Genomic DNA, 19,456 nt, shown 5'->3' on the forward strand with positions numbered 1-19,456 from the left:
AAATAATTTTTTAAATTATTCAAAGACTTATTTATTATATGAATTCTATAATAATACCAACAAAAAATGTATAATATTTGTTGTAAATTTAATGGTTTTCCTTAAAATGGATGTAAATGTTTACATCTTTTGCATGTAAATGTAAACAATCCAAATGCAACACTAATATTATTAACAGCTCTGTCTTATTTATAAAAAACCAAGCGGCTATGAATGACAACTCTGCACAAAAAATCGCAAAATACGAAAAGAAAAATCTCTAAACTAACAACACTGACTGTCACCCGCAAAGATTTGACAATATTCGTCATCCAGCAGTGGAGAAAAAATTAAAAAAATATAGTTTTTATTATTGTGCAAAAAATTCGTTAAATATTCCACTGTTTTCTATAATAAAATAACAAAACTAAAATTAAACTAGATAAATTAATAGTAAAAGGAGTAAAAAATAACTAAATATAACAATAAAACGTGCAAAAGAACACACCTTAAAAATTGTTTGCAAAAGTACAAGCACCTTACAACAGCCGCAGCAGCAGAATAAAAAGAAAAAACAAAGTAAAATAAGTAGAAGAACACCATGGATAGCAAAGGACGCAATGTTATCGTTTGCGATAATGGTACCGGTGTAAGTAGCTGGGTGTCAGTTTACCTTGAAGCTTAAAACATTTGCTGTTCTAATGCTGATGTGGTCTGTAGGCACAAAAGAAAATAAATAGAGATTACAAAAGGCAGCAAAAACTAATACCAGTGACATACATTTTTGAATTGTGGGTCGGTCGTTTCTCTTTTGACTACTAAGTTCATTGTACTGGTCATTTAAAGTAGCCTTTTAAACTTCTAAAGGGAATTACTTACAAAAATTTAAATGTTTTTAAAATAAAGACCCTCCCATTCAAAAAGTTCAAACAATTGCTAAGACCAGTGCTTTGATTACTCATACATATAGTATACCTTGTAGAAGCGCATTGTATTGTGTATTTGTTGTTTTGTTATCTGCACTGTTTAATATTTGGAATATTATATTAATACATATTTATAACAAAAACTAAAACTTTATCGGTGACAAATACCATTGATAATAACAATACCGAAGTAAATCGTTTATCTAATGTGGAACCGTTATTAGAGCATAAAAAACAAGCAAAAGAATAAAAAAATAATACCTATCATTTGTAATTTTAATAGATTTGGTATCCCTCAAATTAATGTCTTTAAATATAAGAGACCAAAGAATAAATAAGAAATGAAACTGTTGTCAAAAGTACCTAAGTCTACTGTCATCCGGTACCTAACTCTAAGAATGTATTAGTAGAATTCTCAAGTCAACATAGTTGCAAAAAATAGTATTGAAAAATATTGAAAAAAAATTATTACATTTCAATTTATACTTTGAAAGGTTTCTTAAGATATTTTTCACATATTTTATCTATAAACATTTTATAAACACATCTATTTGTTTTTTAATCTATAATATTGAAAAAATAAATTATTTATTTGAAATATCTTTTTCGTTTACCATACGAAAATTTACAATATTGTTTTTTTTAGTTTTAATTTCAAACAACAAAAATTCAATGTCAAAAAACAAAAAATATTTTTTTTTTCGTTTGTAAAAAATATATTATTTTCGGGCTATTAAATGTGTTTAAATTGTGCAAAAAAATTATAAAATATAATGTTAAGTGATAAAAAATATTTCCAAGTGCTATTATCCTCAAATTTTCGCGAAAAAGTTTTGAAGTTTGGAGAGAGAATACAATTTTTACATATGTGTTGGATTTACACAGCACTCGTCTGTGAGAAGAGCGTAATGTTATTGTTGTAAAAAAATGACAGCGTTTCACTTCTTGTTTATTCTTTGTAAGAGACTTTATACCCTACACTACTCCATGTATGTATCGGTGTGTTGGAGCTGATATTTAACAAATATTGAGCTTACATTAACTTTAAAGTATCGATAGATCGACCGCCCAGTCATGTAAACCCTTAAATATTACTGATTAAAACTGGTCCTTTATATGATCTAGGCCTCATACAAATAGCAAATTGTACAGAAATAGGTTTTTACTTTAAACTTTATAGTTGATTAGAACTAATTAAAATTCATACAATTCGGTTCAGATTTTTATATTAAAATCTACTTTCCTTGAAACTACTCTTATATGTATGTATCTAAATCTTATCTGTTTTCTCTTCTAGTTCGTTAAATGTGGCTATGCCGGTAGCAATTTCCCCGCCCACATATTTCCCTCCATGGTTGGCAGGCCAATCATAAGGGCTGTTAATAAAATTGGCGATATTGAAGTCAAGGTAAGTTGCTCTTATCCATATCAAACTATCCTATACCAAACAATTAAAATTAGTTTAGTTAATTTTGAATTATTATAAATTTATATATATAAAAAATATATCTCTTTTTTGTTCTTCTTTATTTATATGTAAATGAAATAAAAAAAATATTTATTTTGGAAAAAATATCTTTTTTGAATATTTTTACAGGATTTACACGTTGATGTAAGTCTATAGTTTCCTAATTTATTTTCATTAATTACGAAATTGTTACGTTTCTTTTTTTCGTTCGTTTAAACCAAAAACTAGTTGTCCGTTTTACTACATTCCAATATATTTTTTGTTAGCTAAATAAACTTAGACGTTGTTTAAAGTTAATTTGTTATCCCTGTTTTTTTGTTGTTGCTGCTGAAGCAAGTATTATTTTAACAAAACCTTTTTTAGAATGCCTTTAACAAAAAAGCGTTGCGTTTATGTTAATTATTGTTTAAATTTCAGAATTAAAACATTTTGGAATGAATGTTTGTTGTTTTTTATTATAATTTTACTAACAAATTTTTATTTTTTTAAAGCATGCTTTAAATTTTTTCTTTAATTAAGAAATAATTTTGTTACTATACTTGAGACTTTTTCTTTTAGTCATGATTTCAGTTTTCTTTAAACTCACATTGAATGTATCTTTAGACAGCAATTTATATTTGTTTAAAGTTTTATTTATTACAGTCGTTTTCAACTTTTCTAATTCTTCTTTACTTGAAAAAAGTAATATTTCAACCTTTTAAAATCAATATTTGGATCAGATGAAATAAACAATTCCTGAGACACTTGTAGCAAAATGATTTTCCCTAAATATATTTATCTGAACTAGAACGGATCTAGAACTGAACTAGAACTGAACTAGAACTGAACGAGTCAACTGAACTAGAACTGAACTAGAACTTGAACTAGAACTGAACTAGAACTGAACTAGAACTGAACTAGAACTGGAACTAGAACTGAACTAGAACTGAACTAGAACTGAAACTAGAACTGAACTAGAACTGAAACGAGAACTGGATACTAGAACTGAACTAAGAAAACTGAACTAGAACTGAACTAGAACTGAACTAGAACTGAACTAGAACTGAACTAGGGGACTAGAACTGAACTAGAACTGAACTAAGAACTGAACTAGAACTGAACTAACGAACTGAACTAGAACTGAACTAGAACTGAACTAGAACTGAACTAGAACTGAACTAGAACTGAACTAGAACTGAACTAGAACTGAACTAGAACTGAACTAGAACTGAACTAGAACTGAACTAGAACTGAACTAGAACTGAACTAGAACTGAACTAGAACTGAACTAGAACTGAACTAGAACTGAACTAGAACTGAACTAGAACTGAACTAGAACTGAACTAGAACTGAACTAGAACTGAACTAGAACTGAACTAGAACTGAACTAGAACTGAACTAGAACTGAACTAGAACTGAACTAGAACTGAACTAGAACTGAACTAGAACTGAACTAGAACTGAACTAGAACTGAACTAGAACTGAACTAGAACTGAACTAGAACTGAACTAGAACTGAACTAGAACTGAACTAGAACTGAACTAGAACTGAACTAGAACTGAACTAGAACTGAACTAGAACTGAACTAGAACTGAACTAGAACTGAACTAGAACTGAACTAGAACTGAACTAAACTGAACTAGAACTGAACTGAACTGACTAGAACTGAACTAGAACTGAACTAGAACTGAACTAGAACTGAACTAGAACTGAACTAGAACTGAACTAGAACTGAACTAGAACTGAACTAGAACTGAACTAGAACTGAACTAGAACTGAACTAGAACTGAACTAGAACTGAACTAGAACTGAACTAGAACTGAACTAGAACTGAACTAGAACTGAACTAGAACTGAACTAGAACTGAACTAGAACTGAACTAGAACTGAACTAGAACTGAACTAGAACTGAACTAGAACTGTAACTGAACTAGAACTGAACTACTAGAACTGAACTAGAACTGAACTAGAACTGAACTAGAACTGAACTAGAACTGAACTAGAACTGAACTAGAACTGAACTAGAACTGAACTAGAACTGAACTAGAACTGAAACTGAACTAGAACTGAACTAGAACTGAACTAGAACTGAACTAGAACTGAACTAGAACTGAACTAGAACTGAACTAGAACTGAACTAGAACTGAACTAGAACTGAACTAGAACTGAATAGAACTGAACTCGAAACTGAACTAGAACTGAACTAGAACTGAACTAGAATGAACTAGAACTGAACTAGAACTGAACTAGAACTGAACTAGAACTGAACTAGAACTGAACTAGAACTGAACTAGAACTGAACTAGAACTGAACTAGAAATGAACTAGAACTGAACTAGAACTGAACTAGCACTGAACTAGAAACTGAACTAGAACTGAACTAGAACTGAACTAGAACTGAACTAGAACTGAACTAGAACTGAACTAGAACTGAACTAGAACTGAATCTAGAACTGAACTAGAACTGAACTAGAACTGAACAGAACTGAACTAGAACTGAACTAGAACTGAACTAGAACTGAACCTAGAACTGAACTAGAACTGAACTAGAACTGAACTAGAACTGAACTAGAACTGAACTAGAACTGAACTAGAACTGAACTAGAACTGAACTAGAACTGAACTAGAACTGAACTAGAACTGAACTAGAACTGAACTAGAACTGAACTAGAACTAACTAGAACTGAACTAGAACTGAACTAGAACTGAACTAGAACTGAACTAGAACTGAACTAGAACTGAACTAGAACTGAACTAGAACTGAACTAGAACTGAACTAGAACTGAACTAGAACTGAACTAGAACTGAACTAGAACTGAACTAGAACTGAACTAGAACTGAACTAGAACTGAACTAGAACTGAACTAGAACTGAACTAGAACTGAACTAGAACTGAACTAGAACTGAACTAGAACTGAACTAGAACTGAACTAGAACTGAACTAGAACTGAACTAGAACTGAACTAGAACTGAACTAGAACTGAAATAGAACTGAACTAGAACTGAACTAGAACTGAACTAGAACTGAACTAGAACTGAACTAGAACTGAACTAGAACTGAACTAGAACTGAACTAGAACTGAACTAGAACTGAACTAGAACTGAAGTAGAACTGAACTAGAACTGAACTAGAACTGAACTAGAACTGAAATAGAACTGAACTAGAACTGAACTAGAACTGTACTAGAACTGAACTAGAAACTGATTGCATTTGTTTATTCTAAGTTGATTTCGTGATTGTCAGTAATAAATTCCGTGAAAAAAAGGAAAAGGTACATATCTCAAATTATTACAGAAGTTTTTCATTAAAACTAAATCACTTTTACAGGGAGAAATTAAATAAACATTTCTATTCATTTAGGTTAAAGTAATTATTTGATCAGGCCTTTTGTAGTGATTCCTGTTTTTTTTTCGCTGCAATTTATAGACTTTTTCTGCTGCTGCTAATTACCATTAGCTCCTTTAAGACATATTATTACTTTCTAGTGTTTGCTTTATTTAGTAACTTTACAAAAATGTTAATTTTAATCATAAAAAACGTCTACCATAACTCTAACTCTCTCTTGCTCTAGCCGCAAATATTTTTTTATTTAACACATTTAACTAACACTATATTTTAGGATTTAATGGTTGGCGATGAAGCATCACAATTACGTTCACTACTCGAAGTATCCTATCCCATGGAAAATGGTGTTGTACGAAATTGGGAAGATATGTGTCATGTATGGGATTATACGTTTGGCCCCAAGAAAATGAATATTGATCCAACAAATACTAAAATATTGCTCACAGAACCACCAATGAATCCTTTGAAAAATCGTGAGAAAATGATAGAGGTATAGATAAAGTTTTGATATTTTAAAAGGTATATTTTAAAATTTATTGTTTCTTTTTTATTTTAGGTTATGTTTGAGAAATACGGATTTGATTCAACCTACATTGCTATACAAGCGGTTTTAACTTTATATGCTCAAGGTCTAATATCGGGTGTTGTTATCGATTCGGGTGATGGTGTTACACACATATGTCCGGTCTATGAAGAATTTGCACTGCCACATTTAACAAGACGTTTAGATATTGCTGGTCGTGATATAACACGTTATTTAATTAAGGTAAGGAATTATTTTGCGTTTAAACAAATTTTTAAGAATCTAATTTTAACAGAATTAAAAATTTTTCGAATATAATTTCGAATTTAAAGAAAATAAATTAAAAATTGTTATTTGGTGATTTTTTTGTATAGAATTTTCAATTTCACCAAACTTTTAACAAAAACTATATTATATCTTTATGTTTTCATCTCCCCCTTTCTAGTTACTTTTACTACGTGGTTACGCTTTTAATCATTCCGCTGATTTTGAAACAGTACGTATGATGAAGGAAAAACTCTGCTACATTGGCTATAACATTGAAATGGAACAGAGATTAGCACTGGAGACTACGGTACTCGTAGAATCGTATACCTTACCCGATGGACGTGTGATAAAGGTGGGCGGTGAACGTTTCGAAGCACCCGAAGCACTCTTCCAACCGCATTTGATAAATGTAGAAGGTCAAGGTATTGCTGAATTAGTATTTAATACTATACAAGCGGCAGATATTGATATGAGACCAGAACTATATAAACATATTGTACTGTCTGGTGGTTCAACTATGTATCCCGGTCTACCATCACGTTTAGAACGTGAAATTAAACAATTATATTTGGAAAGAGTATTGAAAAATGACATAGATAAATTGGCGGTAAGTTGGTGAAATAACGAATCTCTTTAAATAGTTTTTTAAACAAATTTCATTTTATTTCTAGAAATTCAAAATTCGCATTGAAGATCCACCCAGAAGAAAGGATATGGTTTTCATTGGTGGCGCTGTTTTAGCAGAAGTTACTAAAGATCGTGACGCATTTTGGATGTCCAAGCAGGAGTATCAAGAACAGGGTCTTAAAGTATTACAAAAACTACAAAAAGTTACTGCTTGAAAAAGAATTTAATTCTTTTGTAACAGCTTTAAAAAAACTGACAAGTCTAAACGGGCATTCAGATATAATTATATGTTTTAATGCCAGTTCTTTTTTACATATATAAAACCATACCAACAACAAACATCGTCATTAAAGTAAATGTAAAGCTAAATGCTAAAGAAAAAAACTTTCCAAATCTTCCAATGAAAAGATAATTAGACTACTTTACTCTATTCTTATTCCCCCCTAAGTCGTTGTTATACTTTTCTATTAAACAATCATGTTTTTTCTTTCTTTTACCCTCCTCTCCTCTCTGTATATCCTTCAATATATAATTGTTTTTTAATTCCTTAACAATTTGCATTTATGTAAGTTTTTTATCTTCTTTATTTTCCGTAACCAAATAATTTCTGCCTTCTATTGTTTGTGTTAATATATAAATATTTTTTTAAACTAATTTTTTTTATTTAATTTTTATTTTCCAAGTATTTTCTAGTATTTTATATTAATTTTTTTTAAGTAAAAGATTAATTTTCAATAAAAAAGAAAACAAAATTATTACAATATATCTTATTTTCTATAGAAAACAAGATCAAATTTTGAGTTTTATATTTATTTAAACAAATTTTTTGGTTGTAGATTTTGTAAAGATTTAAAATTCTATAAAATAAAACAATTCGAAAAATTTATTCATACGTTCATTGCGTGTTTAAAATCTAGACTATAGACTATTGAGTATAGTATATAAAATAGACTAGGTTATAGACTAGACTAAAGACTAGACTATAGAATAGATTATAGACTATACTATAGACTAGGCTATATACTAGACAATAGACTAGACTATAGACTCGACTATAAACTAGACTATGGACTAGACGATAGACTAGACTAAAGACTAGATTATAGACTAGACTATAGACTAGACTATAGAATAGACTTTATACTACACAGACTTGACTAGACTATTATAGACTGTAATAGGCTACAGACTTGACTATTGACTGGACTATAGACTAGACTAGAGATTATACGATAGACTAGACTATAAACTAGACTATCGACAAGATTATAAACTAGGTCATAGACTAGACTATAAACTATCCTCGCGATTTAGAGATTGTTTTTAAGATTTTTTAAAACCTTTTTCGAATTCCTTTATTGCAATATTTTAAAAATTCTTAATTAATATCTTCAAATAAAAACACTTGTTAGTTAGCATTTGTGTGCACAGATTTTCGTTTCTTTATTAATTTATTATATCAATATCATTCCATAACCTTAAATAGTATAGTTAGAAAAACCATATAATATCAATACAAATATTATGATTAATATTTAATAAAAAAAAATATTTTAAATATAAAGACAATTAAAAAAAATGCATTGTATTTTCCTCTTTATAAAAGCTTAAAAAACTCAATTCTTTTTAACAAATGTCTTAATAGGATCTTCATCTGTCTCCGAAACCAAAATCTCACAACCACCATTTAGCATATCTTCTAATTTGGGTTGGAAGGTCTTGAGGAAACCTCTTTCCGAATTACTATGATTACATAGTATCACCGATACATTATTGTGATTGGCATCCAAAACTTCATGGTGTGACATTTCTCCGGTTATATATAGATCTGCCTTAACACCACGCAATAATGAGCCACCCGACCCGGCACATAAAGCGACATTTTTGATTTTAGTCTCTAGGGTATGATCGACAGCCATGGCTACGTGAACATCTAGACCAATGTGTTTTTGTACGGCAGTTATAGCATTTTTCAGCGAAATGTTGGTGGTGAAGGTACGGCCAGAGCCAACATTTTCATCACCACAATCGGCCAGTGGCTAAATAAATAGAAATATTCAGATATTATTCCATCACTGGAATGTTGGGGATGTGATTGATGTATGGATGAGATGTAAGCATGAATTATGATTTTTTATTAGGGCTTTGACAGTTTTCACTTTGAATTCAAATTAAAAAACTACTTTTCACCAGAAGTTTGCTTTATTCACCAGAAATTCAATATTTCATTAAAAATTAGGGATCGAATTATCGCGTACGCAATGAAGTAGAATTAATCCGTAATTCAACCCCTTTACGACTTTTGCATCGAATTTCGATATCGAATCTATCTATCTATTTATCTATCTATCTATCTATCTATCTATCTATCTATCTATCTATCTATCTATCTATCTATCTATCTATCTATCTATCTATCTATCTATCTATCTATCTATCTATCTATCTATCTATCTATCTATCTATCTATCTATATATCTATATCTATATATCTATCTATCTATCTATCTATCTATCTATCTATCTATCTATCTATCTATCTATCTATCTATCTATCTATCTATCTATCTATCTATCTATCTATCTATCTATTATCTATCTATTTATCTATCTATTTATCTATCTATCTATCTATCTATCTATCTATCTATCTATCTATCTATCTATCTATCTATCTATCTATCTATCTATCTATCTATCTATCTATCTATCTATCTATCTATCTATCTATCTATCTATCTATCTATCTATCTATCTATCTATCTATCTATCTATCTATCTATCTATCTATCTATCTATCTATCTATCTATCTATCTATCTATCTATCTATCTATCTATCTATCTATCTATCTATCTATCTATCTATCTATCTATCTATCTATCTATCTATCTATCTATCTATCTATCTATCTATCTATCTATCTATCTATCTATCTATCTATCTATCTATCTATCTATCTATCTATCTATCTATCTATCTATCTATCTATCTATCTATCTATCTATCTATCTATCTATCTATCTATCTATCTATCTATCTATCTATCTATCTATCTATCTATCTATCTATCTATCTATCTATCTATCTATCTATCTATCTATCTATCTATCTATCTATCTATAAACAATGACGTTTATAATATCAACCGACTACTATTTTTATATTCCTTCTTTTGGCCTTAACTTTTGTTTTACAAACAATAAACAAAAATATCGAACAACGTTAATGTTTATAAACAAAAAAACGTTGTGATAAGAAAAACCAAAATAAATGTTCTACTGCTTAATTGTAAATCATTAGAAATCGAGTGAATATGTTTCCCTTGCTCTTGGAACATTTAATTCGAACGATATTGTTTTATGAAGATTCCTTTGTGCGACTTTAATGCCTTCAATATCAGACGGTTTCGAGTGTGTGAGGTTGATATCAGGGTATTTAGTCGTCAATAAGACTTTAGAATACAAACAACGTAAAATTTAAATTAAGAATGATACGATTGAAACTAATTTTTTACTGGTTTTTGGCCTTACAAATTATCTGGATAGTAAGTGGTGAAGAATTTGGAACAATAGCGGGTAAATGGAGAATAAAATATGGCATACAGGATGAGATGCCAGCATTACATGTGGCCACAAATAGTGTGGCAAATTTGCCTTTACAAATTTACGATATTGAACGGAATACCCAACCATCAAACGATATTTATTATGAATTTGTAATTGAAAATACCAAATTAGCAACGGTGGAGGAGAAACGTTTAAATTTGAGTGATATTGTAGGCTCTACCTGGGAAGGCGTGCTGCACGTTAAAGGTCTTTACTTAGGTTACACACATTTATATATAACTTTAAATGATCCTCAGACAGCTAGAATGGAAAAGAGTGAAGAAATGCTAGAGGTAAGAGTACTGCGCAATAAACGTATAGATGACAAAATTTTCACATACACCGCTGCAGCTATAATGCTTTTAATGTTTATAAATCTCGGCACTGTGTTGGATCTAAAACGTGTTGGCTCGATTTTTCTAAGACCTATAGGTCCTTTATTGGGTTTTTGTTCCCGCTATATTGTAATGCCGGGTTTGGCTATTGGTTTGGGTGTTTTAATGTTTAAAACTAATACAAATTTACAATTGGCCTTACTTTTTACGGCCATAGCACCCAGTGGCGGTATCGCTAATATTTGTAATGTTTTTTTGAAGGGAAATATTAATCTTTCCTTGGCTACCACCACTTTAAATAGTGTCTTGGCTTTGGGTATGCTACCTTTGTGGATTTTTCTAATGGGTCCTGTTCTTTATCATGATTCTAAGTTGAATTTACCCTTTGTGAACTTGGCAGTTGGTTGTGTTGGTCTTTTATTGGCCTTATTAGTGGGAGTTATATTACGTACTTTTATACCCAAAACTACACGATTTATATTTCGTTTTTTGAAACCCGTTTCGGTGTTATTGAGTTTGTGTTTGGTCGCCGTAACAGTGGGCATAAATGCCTTTGCCTTTAAGGAAATTACCTTGATGGTTGGTTTTTTCTATTCCTTATTATTTAAAATATATTAAAATTTCTTATTTTCTTCCAGATCTTCTTAGCTGCTTTATTTTTACCCGTTATAGGTTATATAATTTCATTTGTTTTATCAAAAATTCTATGCCGCTCTATAACAGATGCCATGACTATTGCCGTCGAGACTAGTGTTCTAAATATGTCTTTACCTATTGTTTTATTGGAATATACAGTTACCCAACCTATGGCTGATATGTTAATAGTTGTGCCTATTTTATCGGCCTTGTTATCATTATGTTTAATTGTTATTTTCTATATTGTTCGAAGAATATTTGGTTGGAATACAAAACGAGATCTCGATGCTTTCGACGAAGAAACTTTTTTAGTTGAATAGATATAAAATTGATATTACTAGATATAAGTTTATTGTAAATTTAAAGTAATATTGTATTAGTTTTAAGTTTAATTAAAAAAATAATTGTAAAAAACAAGACTACAGATAGAGAAATAATCGAAACTTTGGCAACAAGATCAAGAAGAAGGCCGAAGTTCTGTTTCATTGATGATCGAAAGAAAAACTATTTGAAATTATTATAATTCATATTAACATTCGTTCCACTGTGATTTTTATCAGTATGTAATTAATTATATCTTTTATTGTCGGTATTAAGGAATTAAGATAAAAATTCATAAAAATCAGTTGACAGAAAAACTGAAGAAATGTAAATGGAAAGATTAACTCCATTATTATTTAAACAGTAATGAACAATATGTAATTGCTAAATTGTTTTGTCATCATTAAACCTTAATTTTTTTTTCTAGAGTGGGCTTGAGATTCCAGATTTTCTTATTTTTTTAAATTTACTTCTATATATACATTATTTTTTCAAAAACTTTTTCAATAACCCTTTAAATAATGTCTTAAATTGATTTGTAAAATTTAATTCTTAAATTATTTTCAGTTAATTTTTTGAGGGTTGTAAAACTACAACATATTACTCATATAACATACATGTGTATATGTATGTAATTTAGCACTGTGTATAGCAAATTTGAGAGTGTTTTTACCTGAAATATAAATATATGTATATTTTAATTAATTAATTAAAACTTTGTTGGTGTACAAAGTTTATAAACTCCAAAGTGTGTTGTAGTTAAAATATTTTGTATACTAGTCATCACTTAATTGTTTTAACAAATGTTCTAGCGCTTAGAAATAATTCTTGACTACACATTTGTTTTGTATACAATTCAATATTATACCTACATATGTATAAAAACACTAATTTACAAATTCATATTTAAAAAAAAAGCTTTTAATTGACTAGAAAAAAGTATCAAAAGCAGATACAATTAAGCGTTTACAACTGAAGAGTGCGTATGAAATTAATAGTGCACATTTTTAGATTTACAATTTGTATCTATTATTCAGATAAACATGGATTTGTTAAATGAGGTTTAAGTGTTGGAATTTGAAAAAATCTCTTTTTCAAATTAAAAAATATGAAAAGAAAATGTTAGCATATACTAAATAATAAAATGTTTAATGTCGTCTCACATTCTATAACGTCTTAGTGAGAGATATATGCAAGCAATATTAAGAAAAATGCCTGTCTATATTATAAAATTATTGGGCGTGAGACGCATTAATATGACGAATAAAGTTCTTTGACCCAACTAATTTCAATTATTGTTATTATTTATTCATTCAAATAAAAATAATATAAACGTTAAACAATCTTTTGAAAGACAATATAACCACCTATTACCTCATTTCAAGTAGAGGAATTATCCTTAAAGTTCCCAAAGAATGTCACATAAATCTTTCAAATACATTTTGGTGAGAGGAATTTCGTTAAAATAATGAACTAGGTAGATAGATAGACAGACAGACAGACAGCCATATAGATAGAGATATAGATAGATAGATAGATAGATAGATAGATAGATAGATAGATAGATAGATAGATAGATAGATAGATAGATAGATAGACAGACAGACAGACAGACAGACAGACAGACAGACAGACAGACAGACAGATAGACAGACAGACAGACAGACAGACAGACAGACAGACAGACAGACAGAGAGATATATAGATAGATAGATAGATAGATAGATAGATAGATAGATAGATAGATAGATAGATAGATAGATAGATAGATAGATAGATAGATAGATAGATAGATAGATTGATAGATAGATAGATAGATAGATAGATAGATAGATAGATAGATAGATAGATAGATAGATAGATAGATAGATAGATAGATAGATAGATAGATAGATAGATAGATAGATAGATAGATAGATAGATAGATAGATAGATAGATAGATAGATAGAAATATAGATAGATAGATAGATAGATAGATAGATAGATAGATAGATAGATAGATAGATAGATAGATAGATAGACAGACAGACAGACAGACAGACAGACAGACAGACAGATAGATAGACAGACAGACAGACAGACAGATTGACAGACAGACAGATATATAGATAGATAGATAGATAGATAGATAGATAGATAGATAGATAGATAGATAGATAGATAGATAGATAGATAGATAGATAGATAGATAGATAGATAGATAGATAGATAGATAGATAGATAGATAGATAGATAGATAGATAGATAGATAGATATATAGATAGATAGATAGATAGATAGATAGATAGATAGATAGATAGATAGATAGATAGATAGATAGATAGATAGATAGATAGATAGATAGATATCTTGAAGAGTTTTTCGTTAATTCAATATTTAGGGTAAATTTTATTCACATCGGTATTTAAAGACAAATTTTGTATTAACAGGAATATTTGTTAATTTTTTATATTTATTATTATTACTCTTTTAGATTAAAATTTTTCTACGTAAATGTGTGCACTAAGTATTTCACTCGCTCTCCTTAATACAACTGTAGTTGTAAAACATACGTTTTATTAAACATTTTCAAAACAATTAATTTAGCCAGTCAGTCAGTTGAAACTGATTCTTCAAAGTGTTCAAAGTGATGTAGAATAAACGAAAATTATTTTAAAAAAATAAAACTGGAAAACAACGTTTTTACGAAACATTCTTTTTCATACTGAACGAATTTAATACAAAATTACAACTTTCTGTTTTACAATTGTGCTACTAAAATCCAATTAAAAGGAAATTAACAAATTTAAATAAGTTTAAGTTTCTTAAAGATATAATAAAAGAGCAAATGTATCTAGTTTGACGATATGTAGCCAAATCAAAGTTCCAGAAATCAAGTTCAATTGTGATATTTGTAAAATGTGATATTTAAAAGATCTTATTCTCTCTTTGATGTTGATGCAGAATTTTTTTAATAGGTTAAAGAAAATATTTAGTATTTGATTGCATTTTAGTAGACTATTAATTAAGCCAAATGAAATTTAAAAAGTAATGTTATCAGTAAACTTATTTACTAGAGATTAAATTAATATAAAGACCATTAATAAATATTTCTCACGAACTACCTCAATATTTGATAATATATAAAAGCTTTTATATTAAACAAAAACTATAAATTTTGACAAAATAAAATTCATTTGACGTTGGATACGCGGTCGAGCTACAACCATTCAATACTTAATAAATAGAAAACAACATAAAAGAGTGTTAAAATTACAAAAACAATATAATTAAATTTAAACAAACAACAAAAAATCTCATAAAAGAACTTTTAATATATAATTTCTATATATAAAAAATGATTTTTAAAAAATCTCTTTTAATTGTATATATAATACAAACAACAAGTGTGTTGATGATATACAGTAAAACTGTCGAAAATTTAAGTTATAATCCGGACAATAATGATACCACCTGGGAGGAGTATTATACCTATTCCGAACAACTCAACAATAAGCCCTCATGGTCAGTAGTGTTTGAGGAGTACAACATCAACATGACAATGACACAAAAACGTTCGATGTTAATCAATATAACATTTATAGATCCCACCTGGGGGCAAGAATTTGAATTTCATATTATACCACAAGATAAGGAATTGCTTAGTTTGTCCGATAACATAATAACAGCACACGATATAGAAACCGGCCAGTCATGGTGGAGTGGCAACATTACAATGGAAGCTATATTTCTGGGTCGTTCGGAAATCTATGTTGAATTACGCAGACCTCATAAGCCCACGGAAAGATCAGCAGAAAATACTGAAGTTATTATTATGCGTAATATAGGCAAATGGGATTTGCTGTTCAATATATGCGTGGGCATATTTGTCATGTTGTTGTATATAAATTTTGGTGCAGTTTTGGAATTGGATGCTTTAAAGGCGATACTTATAAAACCTATAGGTCCTGCAATAGGTTTCATAGGACAATTTCTTGTCATGCCTGTTTTGAGTTTTTTAATTGGTTACTTTTTATTCCACGATATGATCGAATTAAGATTGGGCCTATTTTTTACGGGCTCTACTCCCGGCGGCGGTGCTTCTAATATTTTTACGGTTATTTTAAATGGTAATCTTAATTTATCTATTACCATGACGGCTATTAGTAATTTAGCTGCCTTTGGCATGATGCCTATATGGATTTTTACTTTGGGTGCTTTAATATTTCATGATGGTAATCTAGTGGTACCGTATAAGACTATTGCAGCTATGTCGTTTTCTTTGGTGGTTCCTTTGGGTATTGGCATAGCGTTGCAGCATTATGCTCCGTCGGTAGCTAAGAAAATGGCGAAGATTTTAAAACCGTTATCATTGTGTTTTATATTGTTTATAACGGCTTTTGCATTTACGGTTAATTCGTATATGTTTAAATTGTTTTCGTGGAAGGTGAGTGTGAAATATTTTTTTAATTAGAGCTTAACAGCTAATTATCTATCTATCTATCTATCTATCTATCTATCTATCTATCTATCTATCTATCTATCTATCTATCTATCTATCTATCTATCTATCTATCTATCTATCTATCTATCTATCTATCTATCTATCTATCTATATCTATCTATATATCTATATATCTATATCTATCTATCTATCTATCTATCTATCTATCTATCTATCTATCTATCTATCTATCTATCTATCTATCTATCTATCTATCTATCTATCTATCTATTTATCTATCTATCTATCTATCTATCTATCTATCTATCTATCTATCTATTTACTGACTTTCTGACACATTTGTTTAATTCCTTTAACCCTCCTATTCAGATAATTTTCGCCAGCAGCGCCTTACCCTGGATAGGTTATTTAATCGGTTGGACTATGGCTCTAATGTGCCGTCAATCAGCTCGTGATGCCTTAACTATAGCCATTGAAACGGGCATACAAAATACCGGCATAGCGATATTTATGTTAAGTTTTACATTACCTCAACCGCAAGCTGATATGACAAGTGCAGTACCGGTGGCCAATTCAATGATGACACCATTACCTTTACTCTTACTGTACATAATAAAGAAAATCTTTTGTCGCACCAGTATTGAGGACACAGAAGAGCCGGGTATAAAGGCTACAAAGTTTACTGAAACAAAAGCTATAGTAGAAAAGGACCAGCAGTGGGAAGATACGAAAGCAGCTAACAAAACGTGATTTAATGTTAATTTAACAAATAGTATTTTTTGTTGTTAAGTCTATAGTTTAAAACTATTTTATACTTTTTGTAATTTAAGGAAAACATTAGAAAAAATAGTTAATTATTTGAACAAAATATCATTAAGAAATGTTTTATTTCTACATATGTATGTATGTATGTATTACAAACTTACAATGCAGAGCTATAATAAAGTAAAAAAGTTTCTTTATAAAAATAAACAATTTAAATTAAATTATAGCAGACATTTTATTATCTTTAAGGTACTTTTGTTATCGTTAACTTATAACCATTAAAAATCAGTCGTAGTTTTTGAAAAAAAAAAACATTTCTTTTCTTGTTTTGTATTATTATCAGATAATTTAAGTGTTTTACAACCGATTAATTTAGAATGTTTAATAATATTTCCCTAACGTAACTTGTCGCCAATGTTATTAGCATGATATATAATAAAATAATGCAAATCATTTTTATTTTTTTAGATAAAAATAAAATTAGAAATATCGGTTTAAAAACAAAATTACGATATTCTCCAAACTATATTTCTTGAGTTAAGAAATTGTTGAAGTCATAGATGTAGAAAATTAAAAAAATTCTCAAACGATATGTTAATAAATACTGTTCAGAATTCTTTGTAAAGTTCTTATTACAAATAAATTTTCATCATTGAATTATTTCCTATTTCGTGTTTGTTGTTACGTGTTATATGACACTATCATTTGTTTATAAATATTTTATGCAAACTCATTTTGAAAGTCAATAAATAAACAATATGGGATATAAAAAAAATGCATATCAAGCTTATAAGTGGATTCTATAGTATAGTCTGGACTATAGAATCCACTAGTCTAGTATATAGCTATTTATAGTCTAGTCATAGTCTTTACTATAGTTTAGTCGATAGTCCAAACTATAGTCTAGTCTATTGTTTAGACTAAAGTCTAGTCTATAGTCCAGACTATAGACTAGTCTATAGTCAAGACTATAGTTTAGTCTATAGTTGAGTCTATTGTCTAGTCTATAGTCCAGACTATAGTCTAACCTAGTTTATAATACATTCTGTAATCTTGCCTCTACTATAGGCTTGAGATTTTTTAAATCGGCATAGAACTAAAAGTTTTTATATGTAGGTTCTTTTCATTTTTGGGATATTTGTGTAAAAGTTATCCTATGAGTTTAATGAGATGTTGTCCAACATTATTTTATAATTTATCTTAAGAAACTGAAACGAAAACTGTCTTACCTGAATAGGTTTGATATTTTTGACGGGTAATGCATTGGCCAGCCAATCATTAACACCACCCAATGCAGCATCCCATGCGGTATGAGGTGAATATAAAGCAATTGATTTACCCAAGCATATGGAAACAATACGTTCCTTCCATGTTCTACAAAAAAAGTAAAAATTAAAACAGAAACCCATTATTTAATTCATTAATTTAATTAAACTTACCTTTGAGTTATTCTCTTTAAAGCAGAAAATATTGGCGGATGATATGACACAATCATATTGACATTTTTATCCACAGCTTCTTGCATGACACGTTCGGTTAAATCATTAGTTAAAAGTATTTTTTCAATGGGTCTACAAATTGAAATAATTTCATTCATTAAAAATGTCATTTATTCTCTAATAAATTTACCCCTGATTGTATGGTTCCAGCAGCAAACCCACATTGTCCCATTTTTCGGCATAACTTAAGGGAGCAAACACCTCTAAACGTTTAACCACTTCTGGCAAAGCTAAACCGGTTGACATATTGCCGTAAAAACGTAGAAAATTTGAAGCTTGTTTGCTAGTAGTTTTTAACATTAATTTAGTTAATAAAACTAAGAAAATACTAATTTCTTAATTGTTCCGCAGAAAAATAAATGAATTTGTTAAGTTTGACAACAACAACTAAAAAACCGGCAAACAGCTGTTGTGACAGCTGTTAATGTTTACCTGTTTTGCAGAGGTGAATTTGTTGATTTATAGCAAAACAGAGTTGTACATTTTTGTATTTTTGTTTATTGTTTAATGTTTTTATTATAAAATAAAGTATAACGGATGTAAAGAAAACAGGAAATGTAGAAATTATTCTTAATTTTAAATTATTTTTAAGCTAATTTGTTAAGATTTTGTAATTAAAAGTGTTATGTAATATATAATAAAATATAATACAATCTTTTGTTATATAATTTTTGTAAAAAATCTGAAGAATTTGTAAAAACTTTGCTATAAGTTTAGAGAGTGGTGACTTTAGGA

The 19,456-nt window shown here is 29.2% G+C and overlaps 4 protein-coding genes across 5 annotated transcripts; 3 read left to right on the forward strand and 1 right to left on the reverse strand.

Moving 5' to 3' along the window:
- The first annotated feature begins 272 nt into the window (after positions 1 to 272).
- Positions 273 to 7,768, forward strand: LOC119611729 (actin-related protein 2). Of its 2 annotated transcripts, XM_037967408.1 has the most exons (7): positions 273 to 628; positions 2,203 to 2,313; positions 2,503 to 2,517; positions 5,971 to 6,186; positions 6,253 to 6,462; positions 6,665 to 7,093; positions 7,158 to 7,768. In XM_037967408.1, exons 1-7 carry the CDS (start codon positions 581 to 583, stop codon positions 7,326 to 7,328), a joined length of 1,200 nt encoding a protein of 399 aa, XP_037823336.1. In that variant the 5' UTR covers positions 273 to 580; the 3' UTR covers positions 7,329 to 7,768. The 2 variants fall into 2 exon arrangements, with proteins under 2 accessions (XP_037823336.1, XP_037823337.1); XM_037967409.1 differs by lacking the exon at positions 2,503 to 2,517 and having other exon boundaries at positions 277 to 628.
- A 757-nt stretch (positions 7,769 to 8,525) lies between these two features.
- Positions 8,526 to 19,138, reverse strand: LOC119611730 (NIF3-like protein 1). Its single transcript, XM_037967410.1, has 4 exons — positions 18,852 to 19,138; positions 18,662 to 18,793; positions 18,452 to 18,596; positions 8,526 to 9,152 (listed from the first exon to the last, which is right to left on the reverse strand). Exons 1-4 carry the CDS (start codon positions 19,019 to 19,021, stop codon positions 8,730 to 8,732), a joined length of 870 nt encoding a protein of 289 aa, XP_037823338.1. The 5' UTR covers positions 19,022 to 19,138; the 3' UTR covers positions 8,526 to 8,729.
- Positions 10,568 to 13,167, forward strand: LOC119611728 (sodium/bile acid cotransporter-like). The gene is made up of 2 exons (XM_037967407.1): positions 10,568 to 11,634; positions 11,694 to 13,167. Exons 1-2 carry the CDS (start codon positions 10,603 to 10,605, stop codon positions 12,009 to 12,011), a joined length of 1,350 nt encoding a protein of 449 aa, XP_037823335.1. The 5' UTR covers positions 10,568 to 10,602; the 3' UTR covers positions 12,012 to 13,167.
- LOC119611727 (sodium/bile acid cotransporter-like) lies at positions 14,630 to 17,534 on the forward strand. The gene is made up of 2 exons (XM_037967405.1): positions 14,630 to 16,439; positions 16,827 to 17,534. Exons 1-2 carry the CDS (start codon positions 15,351 to 15,353, stop codon positions 17,205 to 17,207), a joined length of 1,470 nt encoding a protein of 489 aa, XP_037823333.1. The 5' UTR covers positions 14,630 to 15,350; the 3' UTR covers positions 17,208 to 17,534.
- Positions 19,139 to 19,456: the final 318 nt, after the last annotated feature.

The sequence above is a fragment of the Lucilia sericata genome, unplaced genomic scaffold, assembly GCF_015586225.1.
Source record: "Lucilia sericata isolate MDLA Ls3-8-SP2 unplaced genomic scaffold, ASM1558622v1 Contig001517F_arrow, whole genome shotgun sequence".
Lineage (NCBI taxonomy): Eukaryota > Metazoa > Arthropoda > Insecta > Diptera > Calliphoridae > Lucilia > Lucilia sericata.